This window comes from Cyanistes caeruleus, chromosome 9, assembly GCF_971803275.1.
Source record: "Cyanistes caeruleus chromosome 9, bCyaCae1.hap1.1, whole genome shotgun sequence".
Classification (NCBI taxonomy): domain Eukaryota; kingdom Metazoa; phylum Chordata; class Aves; order Passeriformes; family Paridae; genus Cyanistes; species Cyanistes caeruleus.
Window position 1 is genome coordinate 15,349,801 of NC_141709.1, and position 21,670 is coordinate 15,371,470.

General features: G+C 36.5%; 1 protein-coding gene across 2 annotated transcripts in view; it reads left to right on the top strand.

Annotated features, from left to right (window-relative positions):
- Nucleotides 1-21,670, top strand: part of OLFM3 (olfactomedin 3) — a 54,401-nt gene that overhangs the window by 15,573 nt on the left and 17,158 nt on the right. Inside the window, exon 1 of one of the 2 annotated variants that reach the window (XM_023931966.2) lies at nucleotides 18,090-18,255. The exons of the other annotated variant lie outside the window; for it this stretch is intronic. Coding sequence (XP_023787734.1) covers nucleotides 18,127-18,255 — 129 coding nt within the window. The 5' untranslated portion in view covers nucleotides 18,090-18,126. Of the gene's footprint in view, nucleotides 1-18,089; nucleotides 18,256-21,670 lie in introns of those variants that run through there. 2 annotated transcript variants of the gene reach the window in all.

Below are 21,670 nucleotides of genomic sequence, written 5' to 3' on the forward strand. Positions count from 1 at the left end.
GATGGAAGTGCAGTAGAATTATTTGCCAAGTGACATAAGTTGATCCCTTGTCCTTAATGAAAATTGTGTTTCAAAACCTTCAAGCTTTTCTAGCATGTAGAGTACAACTCATTTCCAGATGAAGTGAGACATTCTTTCTCTCTTTATAAAATTGTAAAAAAAGCCTTTGGAAACTATATAGTTTCCAAATGATGCCCTGGGGATACAATTCTCAATGATCATTAGATTGGTTTACTATTATATGAACAGCACAAAGAAAGAATTGTTTCCCCTTTAATCCCAAAGATGTTAATGATTGCTGTTAATAAAAGAAAGTATTTACTATTCTTGTCACACTGCCTAATTTACAATGGCATATTGTCTTGGGAAGAGATTTGGTTTTGTATTCCTCCCTATTCTGAAATCCTCTATAGCTCCTTGTGGGAAGAACAAAAGAACAGGACTCGTTCTACCACAGGAACACACAGCTGATCTCACAATATGATGCTGAGTTCATAATGCTTCCAAGTGTTTACCAAAATAAGAGAAAGAATGATGTTTGTTGTGCTTGACTTCAGATTATGAGATTTCAGGAGTATATACTCCTGTACTATTGAGAGGAGGGAAAGACTGGTCCAGGGCTCACTTTGGTTTTTAATGGTTCTTGTTCTTTCCATTCTTATTCCTTCTCCATTTACAAAAGGAATAATGTGGAAGAAAAAGTATTTGTAAAGGGACACAGGAGGGACCCTTCCTTTGTTCACTCTGACACTTACTTGGCATTTATTTTATCTCATTTTGGCAAAAGTACATTGCAGCTGTTTAGAAGTGATATTTAGTCTGTTGTGAACTCTGCATGAAGTATTTTTAGATTTGATTTTGGTGAGCCTCCTCTTAGTAAATTATTTCTAATTCATGTGAATTGCATGAACCTGAGAGCTCCATTAACCTTCATTATGCCTTCTCCTCACTTCATAGTCTGAGCTCACATACAAACACATAGAAAATATGTAAATGAAAGTGTCTTAAAAAATATCCCAAACTTAAACTACTGATTTTAAGGGGCACAGCTACCTTATCTATGCTAAGATCCCACAATTGTTCTGTTTGACTGCTTTTAGTGGACCAGAGCCTAATCAATAGTTTCTGACATCAGCCTTGGTTTCTTGTCAGCTCAGAAGAGGTCATTTTCTGTCTCTCTGCTGCCCTGTAAAAACTCATTGTAATGGTGTTGTTTGGGATCCTATCCCCTGACTTTAATCTCAAATGAAAAGCAAAGAAGTCTCATAGGTACTTCAGAAATTTTTCTCCTTTCCAGTTCACTCCCTCCACCCAGGAACAAATCTTGTGCTCTCTACCTCCATCAGAACACTCACAAAATCACAGAAGATAAACAAGAAACAGAAGCTTCAAAATACCTTTAATCCATTCCTCCAAAACAGAACAATTTAACATACTTGAATCATAAACTCTTAGCCCTGCATCATCCTAGAAGTACAGCCAAAATTTCAGTGCTTTATGCTGATAGATGATGTCATAAGAGCATTTTCTCAAAAGTGAAATGAACACATTTGTCTCAAACTAAGACTTCAGGCCATGCAGCTCTTCCCTTTTTTTCTCCAAAGTCTTCAAAATCAGTGAATTAATCGTGTGAGCATTAGAGTTTTCACTCTTAACTTTGTAACTATGTGTGGAGCTGGCTGATGGAATGTGTGGGTGTGATTGAGTAGATTTAAATACTGAGCTATGGAAAAGAAAGGAAAACAGTTGATCAAGTTAGTGCTTGATCAGATGTCAAAAATAATATGCAGCCTGCAGTTCAAGAATGTTACTCTAAAGATATCTGGCATTCCTTATGTTCCCCTTTAGGCTTTACATCACTTCCAGTTCATTAACTCCTTTGTTAGTGTTGTCTCAGTTACAAAAGATGGTAACTTACATTGTGACTTTTAAAAACGTGGTCCAAAGAAGGGACTTTACCCTGGTTTCCTAGGAAAGTTTCTTAGAGCCCTTCTGTTTCAACCAACAGGATGCTGCTTGTATTTAAACAACCTGAGCCTCCCTCCTTCAGCACTGTGCATGGTCTAGGTTTAGAAAGCAGGCATGTTGCTGTCCTCTGGAAGTGCTCTTCTCTTTAGTACAGCACAGGACAGACTGCCTGAAAAGATTTACCTTGGTCTCCTGTTTCAGAAATGCACTAAAACACAGATACCTGTGAGGTCAATGATACTTGGTCATATAACATTGCAAGTAGCAATGTACTAATCGATGGAAAGTAAAAACAGTTTTATAAATTCATATTATATTTTATAAAACTCTAAAAAGTTGCAGTACAAGTTCCTCAAATCTAAGTGTTCTTTCCAAAGAGTAACCGGTAATTTGCATATTACTTCAAGAGCAGAGGCAGAACCCATGTTCAGAGTCTTACTCATATTCCTTTAGTTATAGGATATCCATGAATCATAAGTAAGCAAAAATAAGTGCTGAAATAACAATCAGTAAGATTCCATAAGGTGAAATATGATGCTTTCTCTCCTAATTTCAGGGATTAAATAATCAATTCATACAGAAAATTCTCTCCAGTTGTTGATTAGAACAATAGATGTTTCACTGAGCCATAAAAAATTTTATTCATATTTACATTTGTTTGTGCTTCAGTAAAACTAAATCAGTCCAGGGTAGTGTGATTCTTCCATGCATGGAATAAAAACCATGAAAAAGCACCACTGTACACAAGATCTTTAGTGATATGTGCACACTCCTTTATTGATAAGGAACTTAGGAGAGATGATAACACACCAGTCCTTTTCCCTTAAATTTGTATCTCAGTACTAGAGCCTGGCATTTCTGCTGCATTTTCCTAAAGATTACAGGTTTGCCTTTCAGGGCCCTCTGACATGTGTCCAGTAAAAACACCAGAGAAGGACTGACAGGGTCATAAACCACTTGCTACTGCAGCCTTGGCATTGCCATGATTTCATGCTTATTGCAGCAGAAGCCAGAGCTGAGTGCAGCCTGTGATGCCAACAAATGCCAGAAGTCCAGGAAGACAGTGAGCAAGAGAGTCATGTAATCCAGAGAGCTCTTCATGCTCAGCCATCCCTTTCCAGGCTCTGCAGGACAGCTAGAGTCCCAAGGCATCCTAACCACGAATCAGAAAGCTCCTGTTTCTTGATTTTGGTCAGCCTTCACTCTTATACTTCTGTCCTGCTCTGAGAAAGAGCTCAGTTTTCAGCTGCAGTATTTTTCTTTGGCAGACTGTACATGTATTATCCAGCTGGAGCACCATACTAGACTGAGGAAAAGCCTTAAGGAAGGGTTATGTAGAATAAGGAATAAAGAATATTATCTTGTCGATTTAATCTGTTATTTTTTATTTGCATTCTTCTTCCCTGCTTTATTCTTTAATCTTATATTAGCATGTGAAGTATTTCTTTTCTTTTTTTCCTCTCTTACAATAGATTGCAGACAACTGTTTGCCAACCCAGAAGGCTTAAATTACAATATGAATACAGACTGTGAATTGCCTTAGATTCTTCATAATTACTGAAGACAGACTTCATGCAGCAATGTAACTGTCTGTATAGAATGCTGAAAGGCTTTTATCCTGATGATTACATGCAGAATGCATAAAACAGTGTACAGTGTTACAGTTAGGTTGCAGTTCTTCTGCCTTTGGCGTAAGTAACAGCATTAAGTAATTTGGAATATAATCAGCTCTTCAACATCTGATAAAGCATGTTCTTGTTTGGGGGTGCTTTTCCAAGATACTTATGTTCCCAACTGTCAGCCCTTTCAGTTTCTATTGCATTTTTAAAGGGTCTGTATTGTCATATCAGCCACACTATTTTCCTCAGATTGTCTTAGTGATAAAAATATTTGATTATCATCTCTAGAGGCATCTAATATTTAAAATTTGAATTTTTTCACATGAAGACTGTAGGGCCAGTTTTCTCTTTTTTGTTATTCATAAAGTTCCTTGAGAATTCTTTTATCCAGTGGAGCAGCACTTGCACTTTGTGCTCTGAAACAATGTTTCCAATTCATTACATAAGGAGAAATGGGGCATCTTGTGAAGTAAGCATTAGAATATGAAGTCAGAAAGTCTGCACTGCTAAGCCAGATTGGTCTTTGGGGAAATTGGATATTTCCACTCCACTAAAAAGCTATTATAATAACATTCTTTTGACTGCCAAGCAAGCTGCATTAGAGACTTCATTTGCTCCCTGCTTAATGTATCTGACTTCTGATACCTCACTTTTGAGTCAAAGCAAGAGATTTTACCTTTTTTTTCTGTGAATCTCTTGCAACTACTGATTCCCAACCTTCATTCCTACACTGATTTAATTAGATTCTAGTATCCTTGCCAAGTCCAGCACAACATAAACTTGCAGCAATGCAGGAACAATATCTTCCAAATTAAACACTAATTCCTCCAAGACTCAAAGTGAAAAGAGAAAGAATAAAAACAATAAATTACATTTGTATCTAGATAGCATTTACATTATACATTCAACCTTGGTTTTCCAGCTTTATCTCTAGAGCACAGTGCTACTGAGGTAAAAGCTGAAGTCTCATCTGCCTTGTAAACCAGTGTTTTTATCTCCTCCATTCTGCCACCTTGCTCTAGTGTGTTACCTGATCTTGTTACATTTTGAAAGAAATATTTCCAAATCCAATATATTCTGTCTCTGAGACTGATGATCATCTCAAGGGATTTATAGCTGTGACATTTCCTGTACATCTGGGAATTCATAGCAGAAATTAAAGTCTTCAAGGAACACTGATTGAGATACTATTTTGTGTTTTCCTATCTGGTCTACACGTAGTGCACAGTCCAAAATTTATTTATAGGTAATTAATTATACCCTCAAGGAGCAACAAGGAAAGTCCAAACTAAAAAGGCTTATCATACTAATAGGATTTAGCAAAGCTAAGTCTACAGTCTGATACCTCAGTTACTTAATACAGGTACCCTCAAGCTCCAGCTCCTAGGAGAGTCTTTGACCCTGCAAGGGAGGATGGAAACCTGGAGCCAGAGTTCTGCAAAGAGGTCCTGTGAATCTCATCTGAACTCAATTGTTCTAATCCCAGAAAGCAAACTGTAGCACAGAAAGCCAATACACAATAAGGAAGTGTTCTAGGTTCATGTATGTATATGAGCCAGGTAAAATCAGTAGGAAGTTGTATCATTTACTGAACCAACAGATAGAGAAAATTGTTTGCTAAGGGGAAAAATAAGCAATTTATATGGCTTAAGAAACCAAAACCAGGAGTTCTGAAGAATCAAAAATACACAAGAGCTGAAAACAGTTTCTGTATAGCTCAGATATATAACTTAACAATAAAAAACATGAAAGACTGCCAGCAGCAAAACATGAGGGTAGAATTCAGTATAAAAGAAGATTGCTTGAATGTCCCCATTTAGGTGTGTTTGTGTAGCCTGCTTTCCAGGCACTGGAGCATACCCATGGACTGTGGTTTATAAGTAATGTGACAAGCAACAAAATAAATGTATTTAAGGTCTCTATCAATTTTTCCAAAGAAATAAAGTGCTTAAGCTGATACTTACTCTAAATGCTTTGAAAAAGAATTTGTTGCTTAGCCAAAAATATCTATTCTTCTTGCTAATAAGCCATTGAATTTATGTAAAATTATTTGATTGACAAGTTTCTGAGGATCAAAAAGTCATTTACAACCTAAGGACTTGTTTTTCACCTATAAATAACTGATTAAAAGGAAGCTTTCCAAAACATTTCTTTTTTATATCAGTCATATAATAAAATGCCCAATGATAAATTTAATATTTTAATTTCATCAGAATATTTTTAATTCATACTATGGATGAAAAGTGAGCATGTCACAAACTTTATGAACTGAGTTTCCCTTTAACTCATGAACTTTTCTGTATCCTGAGTTCACTGAACAATGTATTAAAAAGCTCCCAGTCCAGAGCAGAGCTTAACAATGTGAGCAAAGGTGATCTATCCAAACCATGAGGATTGTGATAGAGCTCTGGTGTAAATCATGCATGTCACGCTCAACCTTTAAACTGATTTTGACTATAATGAGCAAAAACTGTCTGCAGAGTGACTTTCATGTAATAAAGTTACTCAAGAGCTAAAACCAAGCACTTTATTTTAAAAGTCCCCTTAAATCCTTCCAGGAAAATGTGGTATAACTTCAAGTTGGCTTTTGTTGAAGTGCCCTTCAGGAAATGACTTGTATTATTTGTAAAACATGTGTGGTAGTAAAACAAAAAGATCTCCCAACAGGGTAAGTTAGGAAAGTATTATTAACAGTCTTCAGGCTAAAGTTGCCATCCCTTGCATCAGTTGTAAGACTTGCAGAAATCCATTTCCTAAACAGTCTAAAGTAGATGAAAGCTGCAACAAACTAATGCTTGGTTTCTTGTGGTTTGTTTCTACTGAAAAATTGTCTGTTACTGCCTTTTCACTAGGCATTTTCCTGTTATCCTCATGGTCCCCCACTAAAATCCTGCATTAATGTACCTGCCTGCTGTTCCCCTTGACCGCAAGGGCTTACGAGAAGTAGGAACACAGACAGGAGATGTTTCCCTGCAGCAGCCACATTTTCATACTAGAGAGTGTATTTCTTTTTTCTTCATTAGATGCCACACTAAAAAAAACAAAAACAAAAAAACAAAAACCCAAGAAAAAAAAACCCCAAAAAAACCCAAAAAATAATTCTTGCAAATAGCCCTATGGCATTCCATCTGGCCCCAAAGAAAACAGATATTTTCCCAAAGCACTGACTGAGGTAGAATCCATCTGGAATCACTTTTCTCCTTATTTGTGACAGATTGACTCTGTTATATTCATAAAAAAGCAAATAAGCAATAATGTGTTAGTCCATCAAATGCAAAAAGTCAATAAGAAAGATGTGTGAAATGCAGTTTCTTCAGTTTCCCATGTTTGATTTCCACAATATTATATCTAAAGCATCTTCCTATTTCTGTCAAACCGTCACTTTCTTTATAGATCTTAAATCATTTTATTTTAGTTATAAATCTAAAATGGATTTTCACAGCTAACAGTTATTGGCCTTAGTGCTTTTTTATTGCTATTTAATTGCCTTAACACCACAAGCACTTTATCAAATTGGCTACATTTTTTTTTCCAGTTTCATGTTAGTAGCTTTTACTGTTATTGTTTAACGTCTTGGTGTTTTTTTAGAAGCAGGATATGGGAATCTTGGCTAGGAATACACTAATGCAAGACAAAAACTCAGAACAGAATTTTTACTTTGTCAGGACAGAGTGTTATAAAATACTGGTAAGAGCTTTATAGTCTGAACTGTACAGTGGCTGTGTTTGATTGAAATTTCCTTTCCTTGTTTTATGATCCTCAATATGAGTTTGTGCGTGTTTTTAAAATTGTATTTTTGGATTGAAAACTCTTTCAGGAGCTCCAGCACAGCTGTGTGTCCAAGTTATTTTTTGCCCTTGTACAAGTAGCTCTACTTTCTATAGCACTACTAGCCAAGCTACAGAAACTAATTACAAGATTTAGTACAAATATTTTATTAAATTTCTTGGTCATTTCCTAATAAGTTAGTTAAATCTCCCTGTAAAATTAATATCAAATCTTGAAGGTTATGTAAATGCATTCATTAATCAAAATCTTGGCCCTTTTTTATTAATTAGATCTAAAAGCTTATGTAAAACTTCACCAGCATTGCCCATGAATTTTATTCTCCTAGTCACATTGCTATGTGAATTGCTATGTGACACAAGGAGTCCTTTAAAGACTCACTGACTGTGATTCTTAACTGGTGAATTTCCCCTCATTAAAGCTAGAAAGAAGGCCTGCATTGAACTTCCTGTGGACAGAAACCTTTTTCTCTATAAATGATGTCTTTGCTTCTGAGCTGTTCATTGATACTTAATCCTCACAGGTTTCATATTTTTCCCATGTAAGATAATAGCAGCATTTTAATTTTGATATTGTAAACAGGGGATTATGACTGCACATGGGAAGCAAGTGCTGGAGATGATAAAGAATAGCCTTAAAGTACTGAAGAGACATGTAAAAATATAAGTTATGGAGAGTGTCAGTAAACAGAAGGCTTCTGATGGGGTATCATCTGAGTCTTCCTAATTCACACTCCACTGTTGTCAGCTCCCTAAATCCCACAAAACTACAAAATTTCAGTCATGTCCTAAATTGTGAATGACCTTGTTTCCTTTGGTCATAAACTACAACTGTAAAAGGATAACTGTAATGTGACTTGATGTGCATAGTTACATTTTTTTTAGAATACATTTTCATCTTCATTTAGAAGATGAAAAATGAATTTTTTTGTGTGGGATTGATCGGTTTGATGTCAGAAGTGCTTACCAAGCTGTAACAGCTTTGTTCTCTTCCACTGTCACAGCCTGGAGTACCAGACACTGCTCTGTACAACTGCAAAGCAACAGCAAGCCCAGCCATTTCCCACCAGCTCCTCAACTGCTGCAGTTCTGGTCTGTAGCAGCTGAAAAACCACCCAGCATTAGTCCAAGAGCACAAGTTCCTAACTCAGAGAACAGGATTCAGTGCCTCTTTCAGACACACAAGGAGGGAGTAAAGGATAACACATGACAGGGTGAAGAATCACAAGTGTTGAAATTATTAACCTTTAAAGCTACATGCAAAGCTACATTACTATTGGGAGCATAGCTGTTTAGATTATGTCTCCAGTTTTCATTTTCCACAAGTTTGAAAAAATACCTACATTTATGTAGGTATTTTTTGGCTCACAATTTTCTGTGCTAGTTTTATAAGGACTTTCAATGTACACCACTCTTGTAATCAAAAGAATGTGGCCTCTCTAATAGTCATTAACTTCTGCCCATATGGATTTTTCTGAGCGTTGTGCTGATACTAAAAGTCTACAGAGTGGTGTGGCAATCACACCTGAGTCAAACCTCTGGTAGAAATGGAGGAAGGGAAGTCAGAATTCACATCACTTCTTTCAAAGCAGAGATCTCTGGTTATCCAACACATTTCCTGAGCCTGGAATCCCAGAATATCATGAGCTGTATGAACATCAGTAACCTTATTTGTCTCTAAAACGAGGCAACTAAGAATATTAACCAGTTCAAGATTTTGTTAACTCTCAAGGAAGGATCTCAACCTTCACACAGCAGGCAGTGTGCCTGAGGTGACAGAATGACCAGGCTGAGGATGGGCACACTATCATAACTGCCACTGTGCCCATGCTTAAATCCTAAATTTATTTTAAAAGGTGCTTTGAATTGTCTTTTAGGCATCTTTCTTTTGGTATATTCAAGTGACAAGGTAGGAGCTAAGAGCCAGTAATCCCTAATAGCTCACCATTATATCTCAGTTTTTTCAGAGCCATTTTTCTCCCCATCTCTTCCTTCCTGCAGCTTTTTCTTTCCTCCTAAGAGTTTTACAATGTTGTGGTAAACTTTTCATGTTCAGAGTGGCTTTTACAATCTTGCTTCTCCCCCATATGCAGAAATCTCAATCACCCAAATCAAAACTTAGAAAATTGTCATTTTATCATTTCAGGGAAATGGTAGCCAAGATTAAACCACACATTTTTTAATTTTTCTGTATTTATACAAGCCACTGTTACTGCTTGAGAGATAAGAACACTGATCTTCAGAAGATCTGGGACATATTTGGGGTGGTTTTATTTATATTCAGCATTGTTCGTTGCTGTGCATTACAGAAGTGCATTTCCCACAGTACTACCTTCAGACAACAACACCAATTTAATATATTTCTCTTTTTGCTCACAGGGGGCTGGGACCTTCTAATTTGACACTCAAACTCCTCATCCATGAGAAGCTGCAGTTGCTAATAGCATTCTCAGCAGCCCTATGGAAGGCAGTACCCATTCCTTCCAAGGATGGATTTAACTCAACCCTCAGGGTCACACATCAATTTAAATTATTTCAGTAAAAGAAGAAAAAATATAGGGTAAAGGGGAAAATTAATAGAAATGAGCAATTGAATCCCTTAAAGTGTCATATTATTTAAAACTTTTATTTCTGTTCTGTAAAACATAAATAGGAAATTGAAAAGGCAGCAAAAAAAAAAACAGTATGCCATAATTTCAGTAAGGTTTATGGTATATTCTCTATTATTTTTCTTCAAATAATACAATTGTGATTCTTTCCCAAATAAACACCTTCAGTTCTTTTTGGCATTATTCAGTTCAGAAACTTCTAGGATTAAACATAAACATTAAAATAGCAAGTGTTTGCTTTCTGTGCCCTTATTTAAACATAAAAGTATTTTACAGCATCTGGGATCATGCTTTGTGGCATATCCGTACATTGTTTTACCCACTGCTGAAATGCAGCCTGTTTTACTGAGCTGAAACACAGCACCTGGCTCATTGTTTTCAAAGCACCATACAGCACTGGGAACAGGTTAAGTATCCAACTGAAACTGCAAGCAGCATTTTGCTGGACAGAACATAGCTAACTATTGGAATTCAGCCACAGCATTTGGATTTAACACATCTCTTCTTTTGCAGGCAAGATTGCCCATGGAATTTTCTCAATATTCACAGTACTTGTAAGCTTTCATCCCTGTTTAAGAATAAACTAGGCCTTCCAGGATGGTGTCAAGAAGCAGTATACATTAAAAATGGATTTGCTTGAAATGAGACACATTCACAAAATCTTGTTCTTTGAAGATGTTGCAGGAAACATGTGGTGCTTTCTGAATAGAAATGTAATTTTCTTTCTCAGACTTTCTGCCTACAGAAAAAGGTCTTTATATCTCAAGAAGGAAATGTTGTTAATGCCACCATTGTTAGAAAATCCAAACAGGAAGATGCTACAGCCTTTAAATGCCATTATCAGTGCCATGCTGGTTAAACCTATAAACTCTTGGTTAATACTGTAGAGCCTGTAGGTTGCCAGACCTCTGGGAGTAAGCTCAGCTTTAAACTTCTGAAGAATTTTTCCCTATTTCATCTCTACAGAGAATATGACAGGGATGTTAGAAAAGCTTGATGTGACAGTTTGAGACTTGCCAAAAGAATGTTTGGAAACATGGTGGGATGAAGGGCAAGTCAGCAGGATAACCCTTCTCACCTTACTTTATTTATTAGTCAGTCTTGACAGTTATCTGCATGGGGAAATACAGGAGAATATAGCCAAGTATTTCTGTAATGCAGAGCTGTAAATTTACAAAGAACAAAGACTTGCTTGTCAGAATGCAGCTGAAATCAAACAGTAGATGATTCCTTTGCTCTCAGTTTCAAAAACAGCACTTGGCTAAATACAAATACATGCTGCTAAATGAAAAGGAGATGAGCTGATTTCTGGACTCTAAGGAACAGCTCCTTTCCACACAGCAAAACTACTCTTTCACTCTTGAAATGCTGCATCTGTGTCCACGCCACCTAACTGAATCATGCCCAGGCATAAGAGGAAAAGATAATTAGGATGTGTGGCACCAACAAACACTGCAGTTTGCTATGGGCCAGAATTCAACCCCATATCCTAACCCTGTTGTATTTATAAGTGCAGACACACCCCACCCAGTCTTTTTCCAAAGACAAAATTCCCCTTTGACAGGGAATTTTATTTTGCAAACCCTTTCCACTTTCATTTCTGTCTTCTCACTTGCAAGGATTCAAGGAGTTTTTTAAAGGCACTGAACAAATTTACCTGTTATCTATTAAATGTGACAGTCCACAGGCAAGCTCCAGTTGAGGGGTCTGTAAATGCTGACTGCAAAGCTGTAAGCTTGTACTAACCAGAGGAAGGGCCAGTTACACTGACCATTCTCACAGTCTAAAAACACTTTGGCTCTAAGTAGCTTAGGTTCCTGTTTTTGAACATCTAGCTGCAGTCAGAGCCAGCTGAAACAACTTATTTTATTAAATTACAATGGAATTTACTGATTTTCATTGCTCAAGCTCCAGGATTATATATAATCTAAGTTTATGGGGAATTTCAGTTTCAGCTCCTTTAATTTCTTAAAATTTACTCTCAGTGAAAGCCAGATCACCTACCTCACCCAGCCTCAACAGAATAATACATATTTTGAGGATGGAAAATCAAAATTGTACATTAATAATCAGAATTACTCCAGGAGGAATTCTGTATAAATTCTCATATCCAATCCATACAGTTTTCAAAGGAAACCAAAACTGCAACAAATTCCAGACCCAGAACCATCCAACATTGCACCCTGCCATCTATTCTGTGGATGCTCAGAGCAAGATAAGGGATCCAAAAATCCTCTAAAATGCAGGTTTCCAGCCTCTGTTAAAAGAAAAAGGACTGTCTGCACAATATTTAGTAATTATCTACTAAATAGATGTCTCCATATATTTTAGAAAATATGCTTTTTCTCCCATTAGATCCATAATCATATCACACATTAGAGAGAAAAGCTTATGAGGTTTTATTGAGTACCCAATATAAATTTGATTGAAAATTAAAGTGGCAGAAAATCAACAGAAGAAGCTTTTCTTTTCATTTGACTTAGTCCTTCCCCACCCATTGGTTTTTCCCAGCTGTTGCAATTAACTGCAGATTTTGCCTAAATCAGGCTGCCCATCCTGCTTCCTCTTTCAGTCAATTCTCATAATGAACTAATTCTTCTGTGGAGACACTACTTTGTTATTCTGTACACTTGGGATTTGCAGAGCTCTAGAGAATAGGTGTGAGAAGAACATGAAAATGTGCTTTAATGTCTTCATTCAAAAGAAGCTCCCTGAAGCCTGAAAAATGAACAAGCAGATAGCTAAGAGCGTTTCAGGAAGGTCACCACCCCAAGAGCATTGGTACAGAAGCATGTAATGGACAACACTAAAAATCCCTTGCTCAATACTTCCCTAAGTGGAGACACCTGACTGCAGAATGTCACTGTGTATGCACAGATGAGCTGTGAAAAGAGAGTTTCTAGAAAGGGCACATACCTCTCAAACTGCCCTTAAAAGAGCCTGGATATTGCTATCACAAATAGCACTGCAAAGCCACAGGGTTTTATTGAACAACAACAGAGTAAGATGAAGAAGGCACAGTTCTCTAAATTCAGAGAACTGCAGTTGAACTGATGGCACAAGTCTGTGCTTTCTCAGTCCATCTGCAGCTCTCTGAATGTTAATTGCCATTCCAGTTCTGAGAACTTTGCTTTGTGCATGCATTAACCTAATGTGAATAAATAATCATGCTCAGGAACATGACTAATGACTAAGGTACTGCATTTTTTTAAACCAATGTACTACTGAGCACAATATATCACATGAAGATAAAGAACTGAATACACTGTAGAACAACAGTGCAGTGAGGTAAGCTTTGGCTTTTCTTCTTGAGCATACTTTCTAAACCTAACCTGTCAAAATACAGACTTCCTGAGATTTAAGATTCCTCATTTTGTTCTGCTTCAAAGGAATCTAATTAAGCCAGCTGAGCCATGAATATGCAGTCATTTCTACAAAAAATGCAAGGTTTCAGGTGTTTACATGGTAGCATTTACCCATGAACACAATTTTGAATTATAAGAATTACTTAAGGTAGCATTGTGTATTACATACATTAAATATAATGATATCAGGGTTAAATGACTGCTGCTGAACTTCATTATTTCCTCTTTCTTACACTCAGTATTTTCCTCTGGAAAGGAAGAAATTAATTTTGGGGTGTATGGCTGGATATATTCTCACATGTTGCTGACCCAGGACAGTTCTTCTGTTGCTATTCCTAATACAGATGTTAATTATTTTTTACAGTACAGAGATCATACTACCTCAGTTGTAATAAGATAATGTTAGGATATATTCTCATTTTCAGTAGACTTAATCCCTATCAAAATGTAACAGGATCTCAAAGTGAAAGTAAATATCAGAGACTAGGAGAGCCTTAAGACTATTTATTAAATTAGGGTCTTAAATAATATCTTTAATAACCCTAGAAATTTGTAATACAGTAATTGAATATTACAGGATTAGCATACAATAACATTAACAACATTGAAATTGCTACACATTGGCAGACTTCTATGTAAGATCAAAATATTACATCTGAAGTTATTCTGTACAGATGCTTCAGCTTTTATTGGCTTTAGAAGTTAACTAAAAGAGGAAGCTATCCTACCAGCAGAAATTTAGAGTAATAAAGAATACTGTACAGATTTTAGAATTGCTGTTTCATTCTAGCTTTTGTTCAGAAGGCTAATTCACAGCAGTTAATCATAAACCAGAAATGTGAAATTGCAGCTTAAAAAAAAAAAAAAAAACAGAAAATACAGAGCTAAAATGGTCATAAAGTTTTGCTTCTACTTATTAACAATACAAGAATAAGTCTTCAGTTATTCTCTGGCTTCAGGTGTGATCTTTGTATATGTGACCTCAGATATGATAGAAAAATTTTCTACTCTTTGCTTGTTATTTCTTAATTTACCCAATTATTTATGGTAAAATGCAGCTAAAATTATTTTAACATTTTATTTCCTTAACAAAAAGAGGGTTTGAACACTTACACAGTTCTGGTAAAAACACAAAATATAGTTTCATTTAGTATTTCCATTGTTCAGGAGGGAAACATTTTTAAGACTGTGTTCCCATCACTTCTTCTTTGCAGTAGCGCTCTGAAGCAATATTTGGCAAAAGGGTGCAGGAAATGGGAAATATCTGATACACAGGATATTGACAATTCCACAGAGCACGTGCTGTGCCTGTGTAAGCACACTTCCATCTGCAGCAGCCCAGGATGCAGCTGCCATGTCTTTGCAGCCCTAGAAGAAAGGGTTTGCAGCTTCCCAGGGCGATGCTCACTCCTGCAGCCCCTGGGCTCCAGACACTTGTCCAAGCTGCCCTCATCCCTGCACTGCAGCACAAAGAGCCTTTAAAGCCCCTGTGCTGCTACAACAGATCAGACTTCAGCACCACGGGGATGCCAGTGCTCTGGTAATGTTAAATTACATAACCAGCCTAGAGGAATAGAGGATCACCTCCTGCTGAGTTCTGGAAAGATGTGTCCAGCAGCAATACTGGGAATCACATGGCAGCAAACTTTCACAGTTAAACCAGTTGGAAGATAATAAAGTGCTAACTGCATTAATGAGTATTCTTGGTCACAAGAACCAAGGAGCATGTCATCTGTTAGGAATAATCATAATAACTCGACAAACAGCATTCTTTCCAGGAGCTGGAAATACCCTGGATGAAGGATAATTAGCAGTAATTTTTAATCTGGGCATCAGAAAAGTCTTTTAGGGCCTTTTGAATGTATTTTGTCCAATGTTAAAATTCAGGAGGAGAACAACTACGTTGTTCTGTGAAACAGCAAATGTTAAAGAGAAGAATACCAAAAATGTCAAAAGCTTCAATTCAGTATGGTAAATCAAAATTCTATCATTACATTCAGGAAATGTAATTCTTGGAATTGAGGTAATTAGTGTGCTTATTAAACTTCTGAAAGAGAACAAGAAGAAAAAAAGGTGATAAAACTGATGAATTAAAATCTTTTTTCATATTAGGTCTAGATAGATGCTGAGACACTTCAGGAGAATCTAATAAAACTGGAAAATTATCCAACGTTATCAAATGTTACCTAATCCATATTGGAAGTAATCAGTGCAGGTCCTTGGGAAATTGACAAATTGCCAATGAAACGTGACAGCTTAGCAAAAAGCATCACTTTTAATGTCAGTCTGGACAGTTCAGTTGGACATCTGTTCAGGGCTTTGAGCCCCTCTCCACAGAAGGGAGGTTCTCACAGAAGGGAGAAGGGAGATTTCTCCACAGGGAAAGGTTCAAATGCTTCCACCTACCAAACTGAGGTAAAGGCCTGACTCACCTCTCAGTCTCAAAATCACCATATCAAGAATGGACCACAGGGACTCTCTACAGAGAAATGTACATAATGGCCACCATCAGCAATCCAAGCTTATATAACTTTATCTCCTGAAACACAGAAAATACTCTGAGTAAAATAGCTGTGAGCACATAGCATTTCTCAAATTTGTGATCTGTGCACAACTTCTAGCAATAACGTTTTTCACAAAGGCATCATTCAGTTGTGGAACTCCATGCAGGTGAATGTTGTGCCTCCTGAAAGTACAGATGACTTTAAAAATTACTTGATAAATTCAGAAGAAAGCATCATGAACACAAATTTGCACCTTCTGGCCCAGTTAGTATCAGCTTGCTGGAAGTTTACACTAAGGAATGTATTACTGTGCCTCTGTTCTGTTCTTACACTCCTCTTGTAAGCACCTATAGCTGCCCATTGTAGTCAAAGGAACTAAATGGATCAGGGAGACTGATCCAGTGCAGTTTTTATTTCATTGGGATACTTTTCTTGTAAATCAGCAAAAAAAAATCATATTTTCTTCAGATATCAGCAACTATAAGTTTCAAAGCAATTCTAGCTCTCTGCAGAGAACAGCCCTTGTGTGTTAGTTTGTTCCAAGACTTTTGGAAAAAGTATGTGAAATAAGTCAGAAAGCAGGCAAACCACTGTATGCAATCAGTATGCTACAGATAAATAAAACCAAGATATATTTAGTATTGATTTATTTGCATATTGAGGTCTTTTACTGCAATGCTTATATATACAGGGAAACTAGAAAAAAGCTTATTTTCTTGTGCAGGAGCTGTACATAAGCAAACTCATACTTCCATTGTATTCAGATATCTTTTCAGTGAATTAAATTTTTGAGTATTTTAAACATTTCACAGCTCACCTTACTGTGTAACTACCACAAGATAGTTAACACCTGGATACACAGGTTTTCTATTTTCTATTGCTGGGTGACTCCTTAAGTTTATATAATAGCTCCCAATGGGTTTTTCAATTTCTTTTTTAAAAAATAAGTTTACAAGTGTCTTCCTTAAACTGCAAAGATTTATGGAAATCATTCTGAATGGGTACTGAAAGAGAAATATCTAGCCTGAATGGGTGTACAAGCTCTGAGTATCTGAAAATCTGTTTGCAGGGTTACAGTAGCTTTAATAAATACATCAGTGATGACACACACACATAAATATACATCCCTTCAGTTTCACTGCATGCAGGGTTCCTTCGTAGAACTGCCAAAAGTCCTTAAGAAAAAGTAATTTGCTTTTTTGAAGCAAATTCAGAAACTAAATCCATAACTGCCCTGGGGAAAATGCAGTAGCCTGTCTCTCAGAAAACTTTATGTGAGTTTTCTCTTAAATAACTGCCATTAGAAGTCCTCACTCAGCACTTCTTTTACAAATAATTCTTAAAAAGTAAAACTGCCCCTATGGCACAATGATTTCTAGACTGTTTTTTCTGCATTTCTTTCCCCACCTACACTCAATATATGAGTAAGATACATTGCTACAGAACCTGCAGCTCATTCTGCAGCACTAGGGAGCAGAAGATTTAACAGCAAAGCCAAAAGGAGTCTCAAAATATGCGATCCCCAATTTATCTTCTGCTCGCATCCAAGCACCAATGAAGACATAGTGAGTCTGCCAACCCTGGAAGTAATGCAATAAGTCTTGGTACAAAAACCTGTAAACTAACAACACTGAGAAATGTGACTCTTCACAGCCTCAATGTTCTTTTATGAACAGTAAAGATCTTATAATAAATAATAATAAAGTCAATAATAAAGTCAATAATAAAGTCACTGATGTTTGTCATTTGTGAGAGATCAGCAAACCACAGGAGGTCCAGAAAAGTTCTTGCTTTGATGAGCAGGCTGATAGTTCTGCCCCTTCCTCATGAGAAAGTACAGAACCATATTTACAAACAGACTTGGGCATATTTCTGCCAAAGCACTGATGAGGAGTGGGGGGTTATTTGTGCTCAGGCTTTTGCATTTCAGACAGGAACACACTGCTGTGCCTGGACTGAACTAATTAAGGGCTAATTGACTGTCTAGCACCTATAAAGAGATAATTCACCCAGCCATCTCCCACTGGAAACTGCAATGACTATTAGCATAGAAAGGATTGTTTATTTAGTGGCCGGCATAAGACAGTCGTAACTATTTGTTAGTAAGAGCAGAAAGAGGGCAAATGAGGATATGAATGTTTTTAATGGATGATTAAATCTGGGTAGCTTGATCTCCTTTCATGCTGTGCATGTTGTGTGCTGCAGTCACGCCTCTCACTGCCAGCCTGCACTGGGATGATAATCACTCACTATGAAAACTCATTAGCTCCACAGAAATGAGTCCTCCGCTGCTGAAGCTTGGTGCTGTTCTTAGTACCATGGCAATGATCTCTAACTGGATGTCCCAAACTCTCCCTTCTCTGGTAGGACTAAATACCACAAGAATAACCACTTCAGATACTCTAGTAAGTAGCTGTTATATGTTGCAAGCCATCTTAATGCTGAATTAGTGTTTAAGTGGCAGCAAAAGCGTTAGTTTGTTGCCTCTTCGTAAATCTCTTTTTTAGCTACTAATCTTCCTATCATCTCTTAATGCATGCTTCTTTTTGGGCATCATAAAACTGCACACTGGTGAGCATGTTGTGGTCTTACTATGAAAGGGAAGGTTTCAAAATAGTATCATTAAAGATGTGAGAACAAATGCCTTTATCTTGAGCATGAAATACTAAAAAGAGTACAGCAATTTCTTTTTGTTTGTCTAGCCTGTTCTTCCTATCTTTACTGCTCTAGAAAAATGCATTGTGTTGTCTAGAAAAATTATATCTGGCACTAGCTTTCTTTTTGAAAATTGGATAATGTTACCTAGTAACTATTCACTACAATATGAAAAGGGTCTGATTCCTCCCTATTTTTCTTTATTGGAATGCAGTTAAACAAATAAATAGTTGTTAGAAATAAAATAACATTTTATGGTACTAAACCTCCTGGTACTAGGAGGTTAGATACCAGAAATTTTTAAAGGCTGATAATGGGAATTACACAAATGACAGAAATATCACTTTGTATCATTGACACTCATATCAGCAGCCTCAGTTAATAAAAACATACAGGAAAGCTGTGAACAGATATGAACTCAAGAGAAGCCTAAAAAGTCAAGTAACACTTTAATAGGATGAGAGGGAACCCTATCCTAGTATTCATAAATTAAATTAGAACATAATTTTCCTAAATGCTTAGTAAAACACTCTTGTCTGTGGATCTTTTTGTGCAACTGCAATCAGTTGTTTACATAATAATAGGTTATGTAAAATATAAATTTAACTATTTGTATAGTAGTTCACCATTCTCAAAGCTCAGAATTTTTTAACTAAAAATTTACTAACCAACAATGTAATAACTGAATGTATGCATGCTGGAAAAATATTACTGCAGAAAATCACTGTATTTAGTATATAAATATTACTACTTCAAAATTAATTATGTTACAAGAAAAATGTCATTATGTTTTAGAGCAGCAAGATGAGAATACAAAGAAAAGCTCTATTTTATTTTCCTTACAAGTAATTTTGTCTCAGTGACTTACAGTATATATTGCTAGTTCTTGTGGCTGTATATTATAAATTCCCTATCACATTTACATCCGAGTTTAAAGTTGCAGCTGAGTAAGTACAAGATGCACATTAGTTATTATGAGATATATATATATATACATATATATATGTGTATATATATATATACACATTTATACACATTTATACACAAATATATGTGTTTATACTGATATGTTCAGATTCCAAGTAGTACAAAACTGTCATGCTCCCCTTGGCTACAACAGGGCATTGCTGATAGAAATGCCTTCTAAATATTATTTCAAGAATGCTCTTTTCACTCATTAAATTGAGCTATGTGCATATTTTTTGTTTTGATAAGGGTAGCAGGAGTGCCAGTAGAGCGGGGAAAGTGATCATAAAAATTTGATTATCTGAGCTTGGCAACATCTGTCAAATAAAGAAAATATGAATTTCAATCATGTATGGTTCTTTTTGCACAAAACCAAGCACCACAAATCTGGTACCTTTCTTAAAGCTTTAGATGTTGGTTGCAAGACTTTATGCCCCAAGTGCTCAGTAATACCAGGGTCATCACTGAGTGATTTTTGGCTGCCATCCAGAGTTCCCCACGGGCAGCTTCTCCAGTGAACTCTGCAGCATGAGCACTTCTCCAGAATTTCTCTCCTAACACATACACAGCTCATAAATTGTGTATATTGTACAATGTGAAAAATGAACAAACCCTCCCAATTTCCTCCCTTCAGCTGGAAGAGCTGCACAGGGATGTGGGGTAAAGGGCCTCCTGAGTTTCAGTACCACAGCTGAATTTGCAAGACAAACCAGAAAATACTGTTTAAGCAAACATCCTAAGTAAGGTACTGTCATTTGACCTGTTACTATAGTAACAACAGAGGTAGCTGTAACAGTTTTATCAGAATGTATAAAAGTGCAAGGGAAAAAATAAATCTTTGAGAAGTGAAATCAGTATTTAATACAACAGCCTGCCATGGCAATGGTTAATATTGGGCTTTATAGGGACTTCTCTGTTTTACCCAGATTTTCAAGAAAATTTATTATTGTTATAGCAAAACTTATTATTGTTGTTTCCCTTGTTATTTCTTTTCTTGCTTGTTTACTAAGGCCTGTCAGCAGTAAGCCTGCATTTGAAAAGTTGATGCAGTAGCTTCTGGAAGGTTTTGATGACTTCTAGCTCTTTTTCTGCACAGCAGTTTCTGCTTGAAGTAGGGATTAAATGTCAAGCTAAAACAATAACAGAAAAATAAAGCAAAGTGCACCTTTGCACACATGCATGTTTTTCTCTGCCAGCACTCATATTACCCATCCTAATTAATGAAGGAAGCCTAAAATTCCAAATAGAGGGAATCACAGAAAAATTCATAGAACTTTAGCCTACATTTTGGTACTATGTGGGTGCTTATTTATTCATGGGCAGTCAATAACCATGCTCTTGGTTAACCAGTCTCTCTCACTGTGAGAAATACTGTCTCAAACAGAAGTTACCTTTTTGATCAGATGTATTTTAGACACCTTAAGAGAATATCTGCTAAGTAAATCATTACAGTGTTTTTTATTTCCTTAGATAAAGCCTAGAAAGATACTTACAATCTCTCTGGCCTAAATAAGTACCTTTGATAATTCAGGTAGGATTATACGGCTTTACTATTGACTGCATCATCCTGCTGTTTCATATATTGTCCACTGTAGAAAACTTACTTGAATCCAGTGAAAACAGTTGCCCACAGTCTAAATGTAGCAGGCATAACACACAAATACAATAATTTTTCATGAACTTGTATTAATTACTAAAGGAATTATAATCAGAAGCTCTAGGTTCCTGAACATGTTCCTGAACTTCCACAAAAAATTTAGTTTCCTTGCTGTTACTGTTTGGCCCTAAGTTCTACAAACATAGAAACTACTGGGGTAAATAAAGCTTACACTTTTCAAGGGTTACAGCCTTGAAAGGCTTCACTTGTTAAAGCTTGCAATTTTAGTAGCTTCTCAAAACCTATTTAAATTGTTTCTACAGATTTAATTTCATTTCATTTTTATTGTTCTCCATGTCTTAAGCAAAATTCCATTTGCCCTAAAAATTAAGGTGCAGAGAATGCCATAGAAGCAGTATAATTTAGCAGAACACTGGTTCTGCCTTTCTAGAAAAACCTAAGGCATCTCATCTTTTTTACAGGTGAGAGAGAATGGGTACGAATGGAAGGGACCACATTGGGTTATCTGGTCCAACCTCCCTGCTCAAATGATCCTAGAGCACATGGCACAGGATTGTGTCAGATGATTCTGGAATATCCAG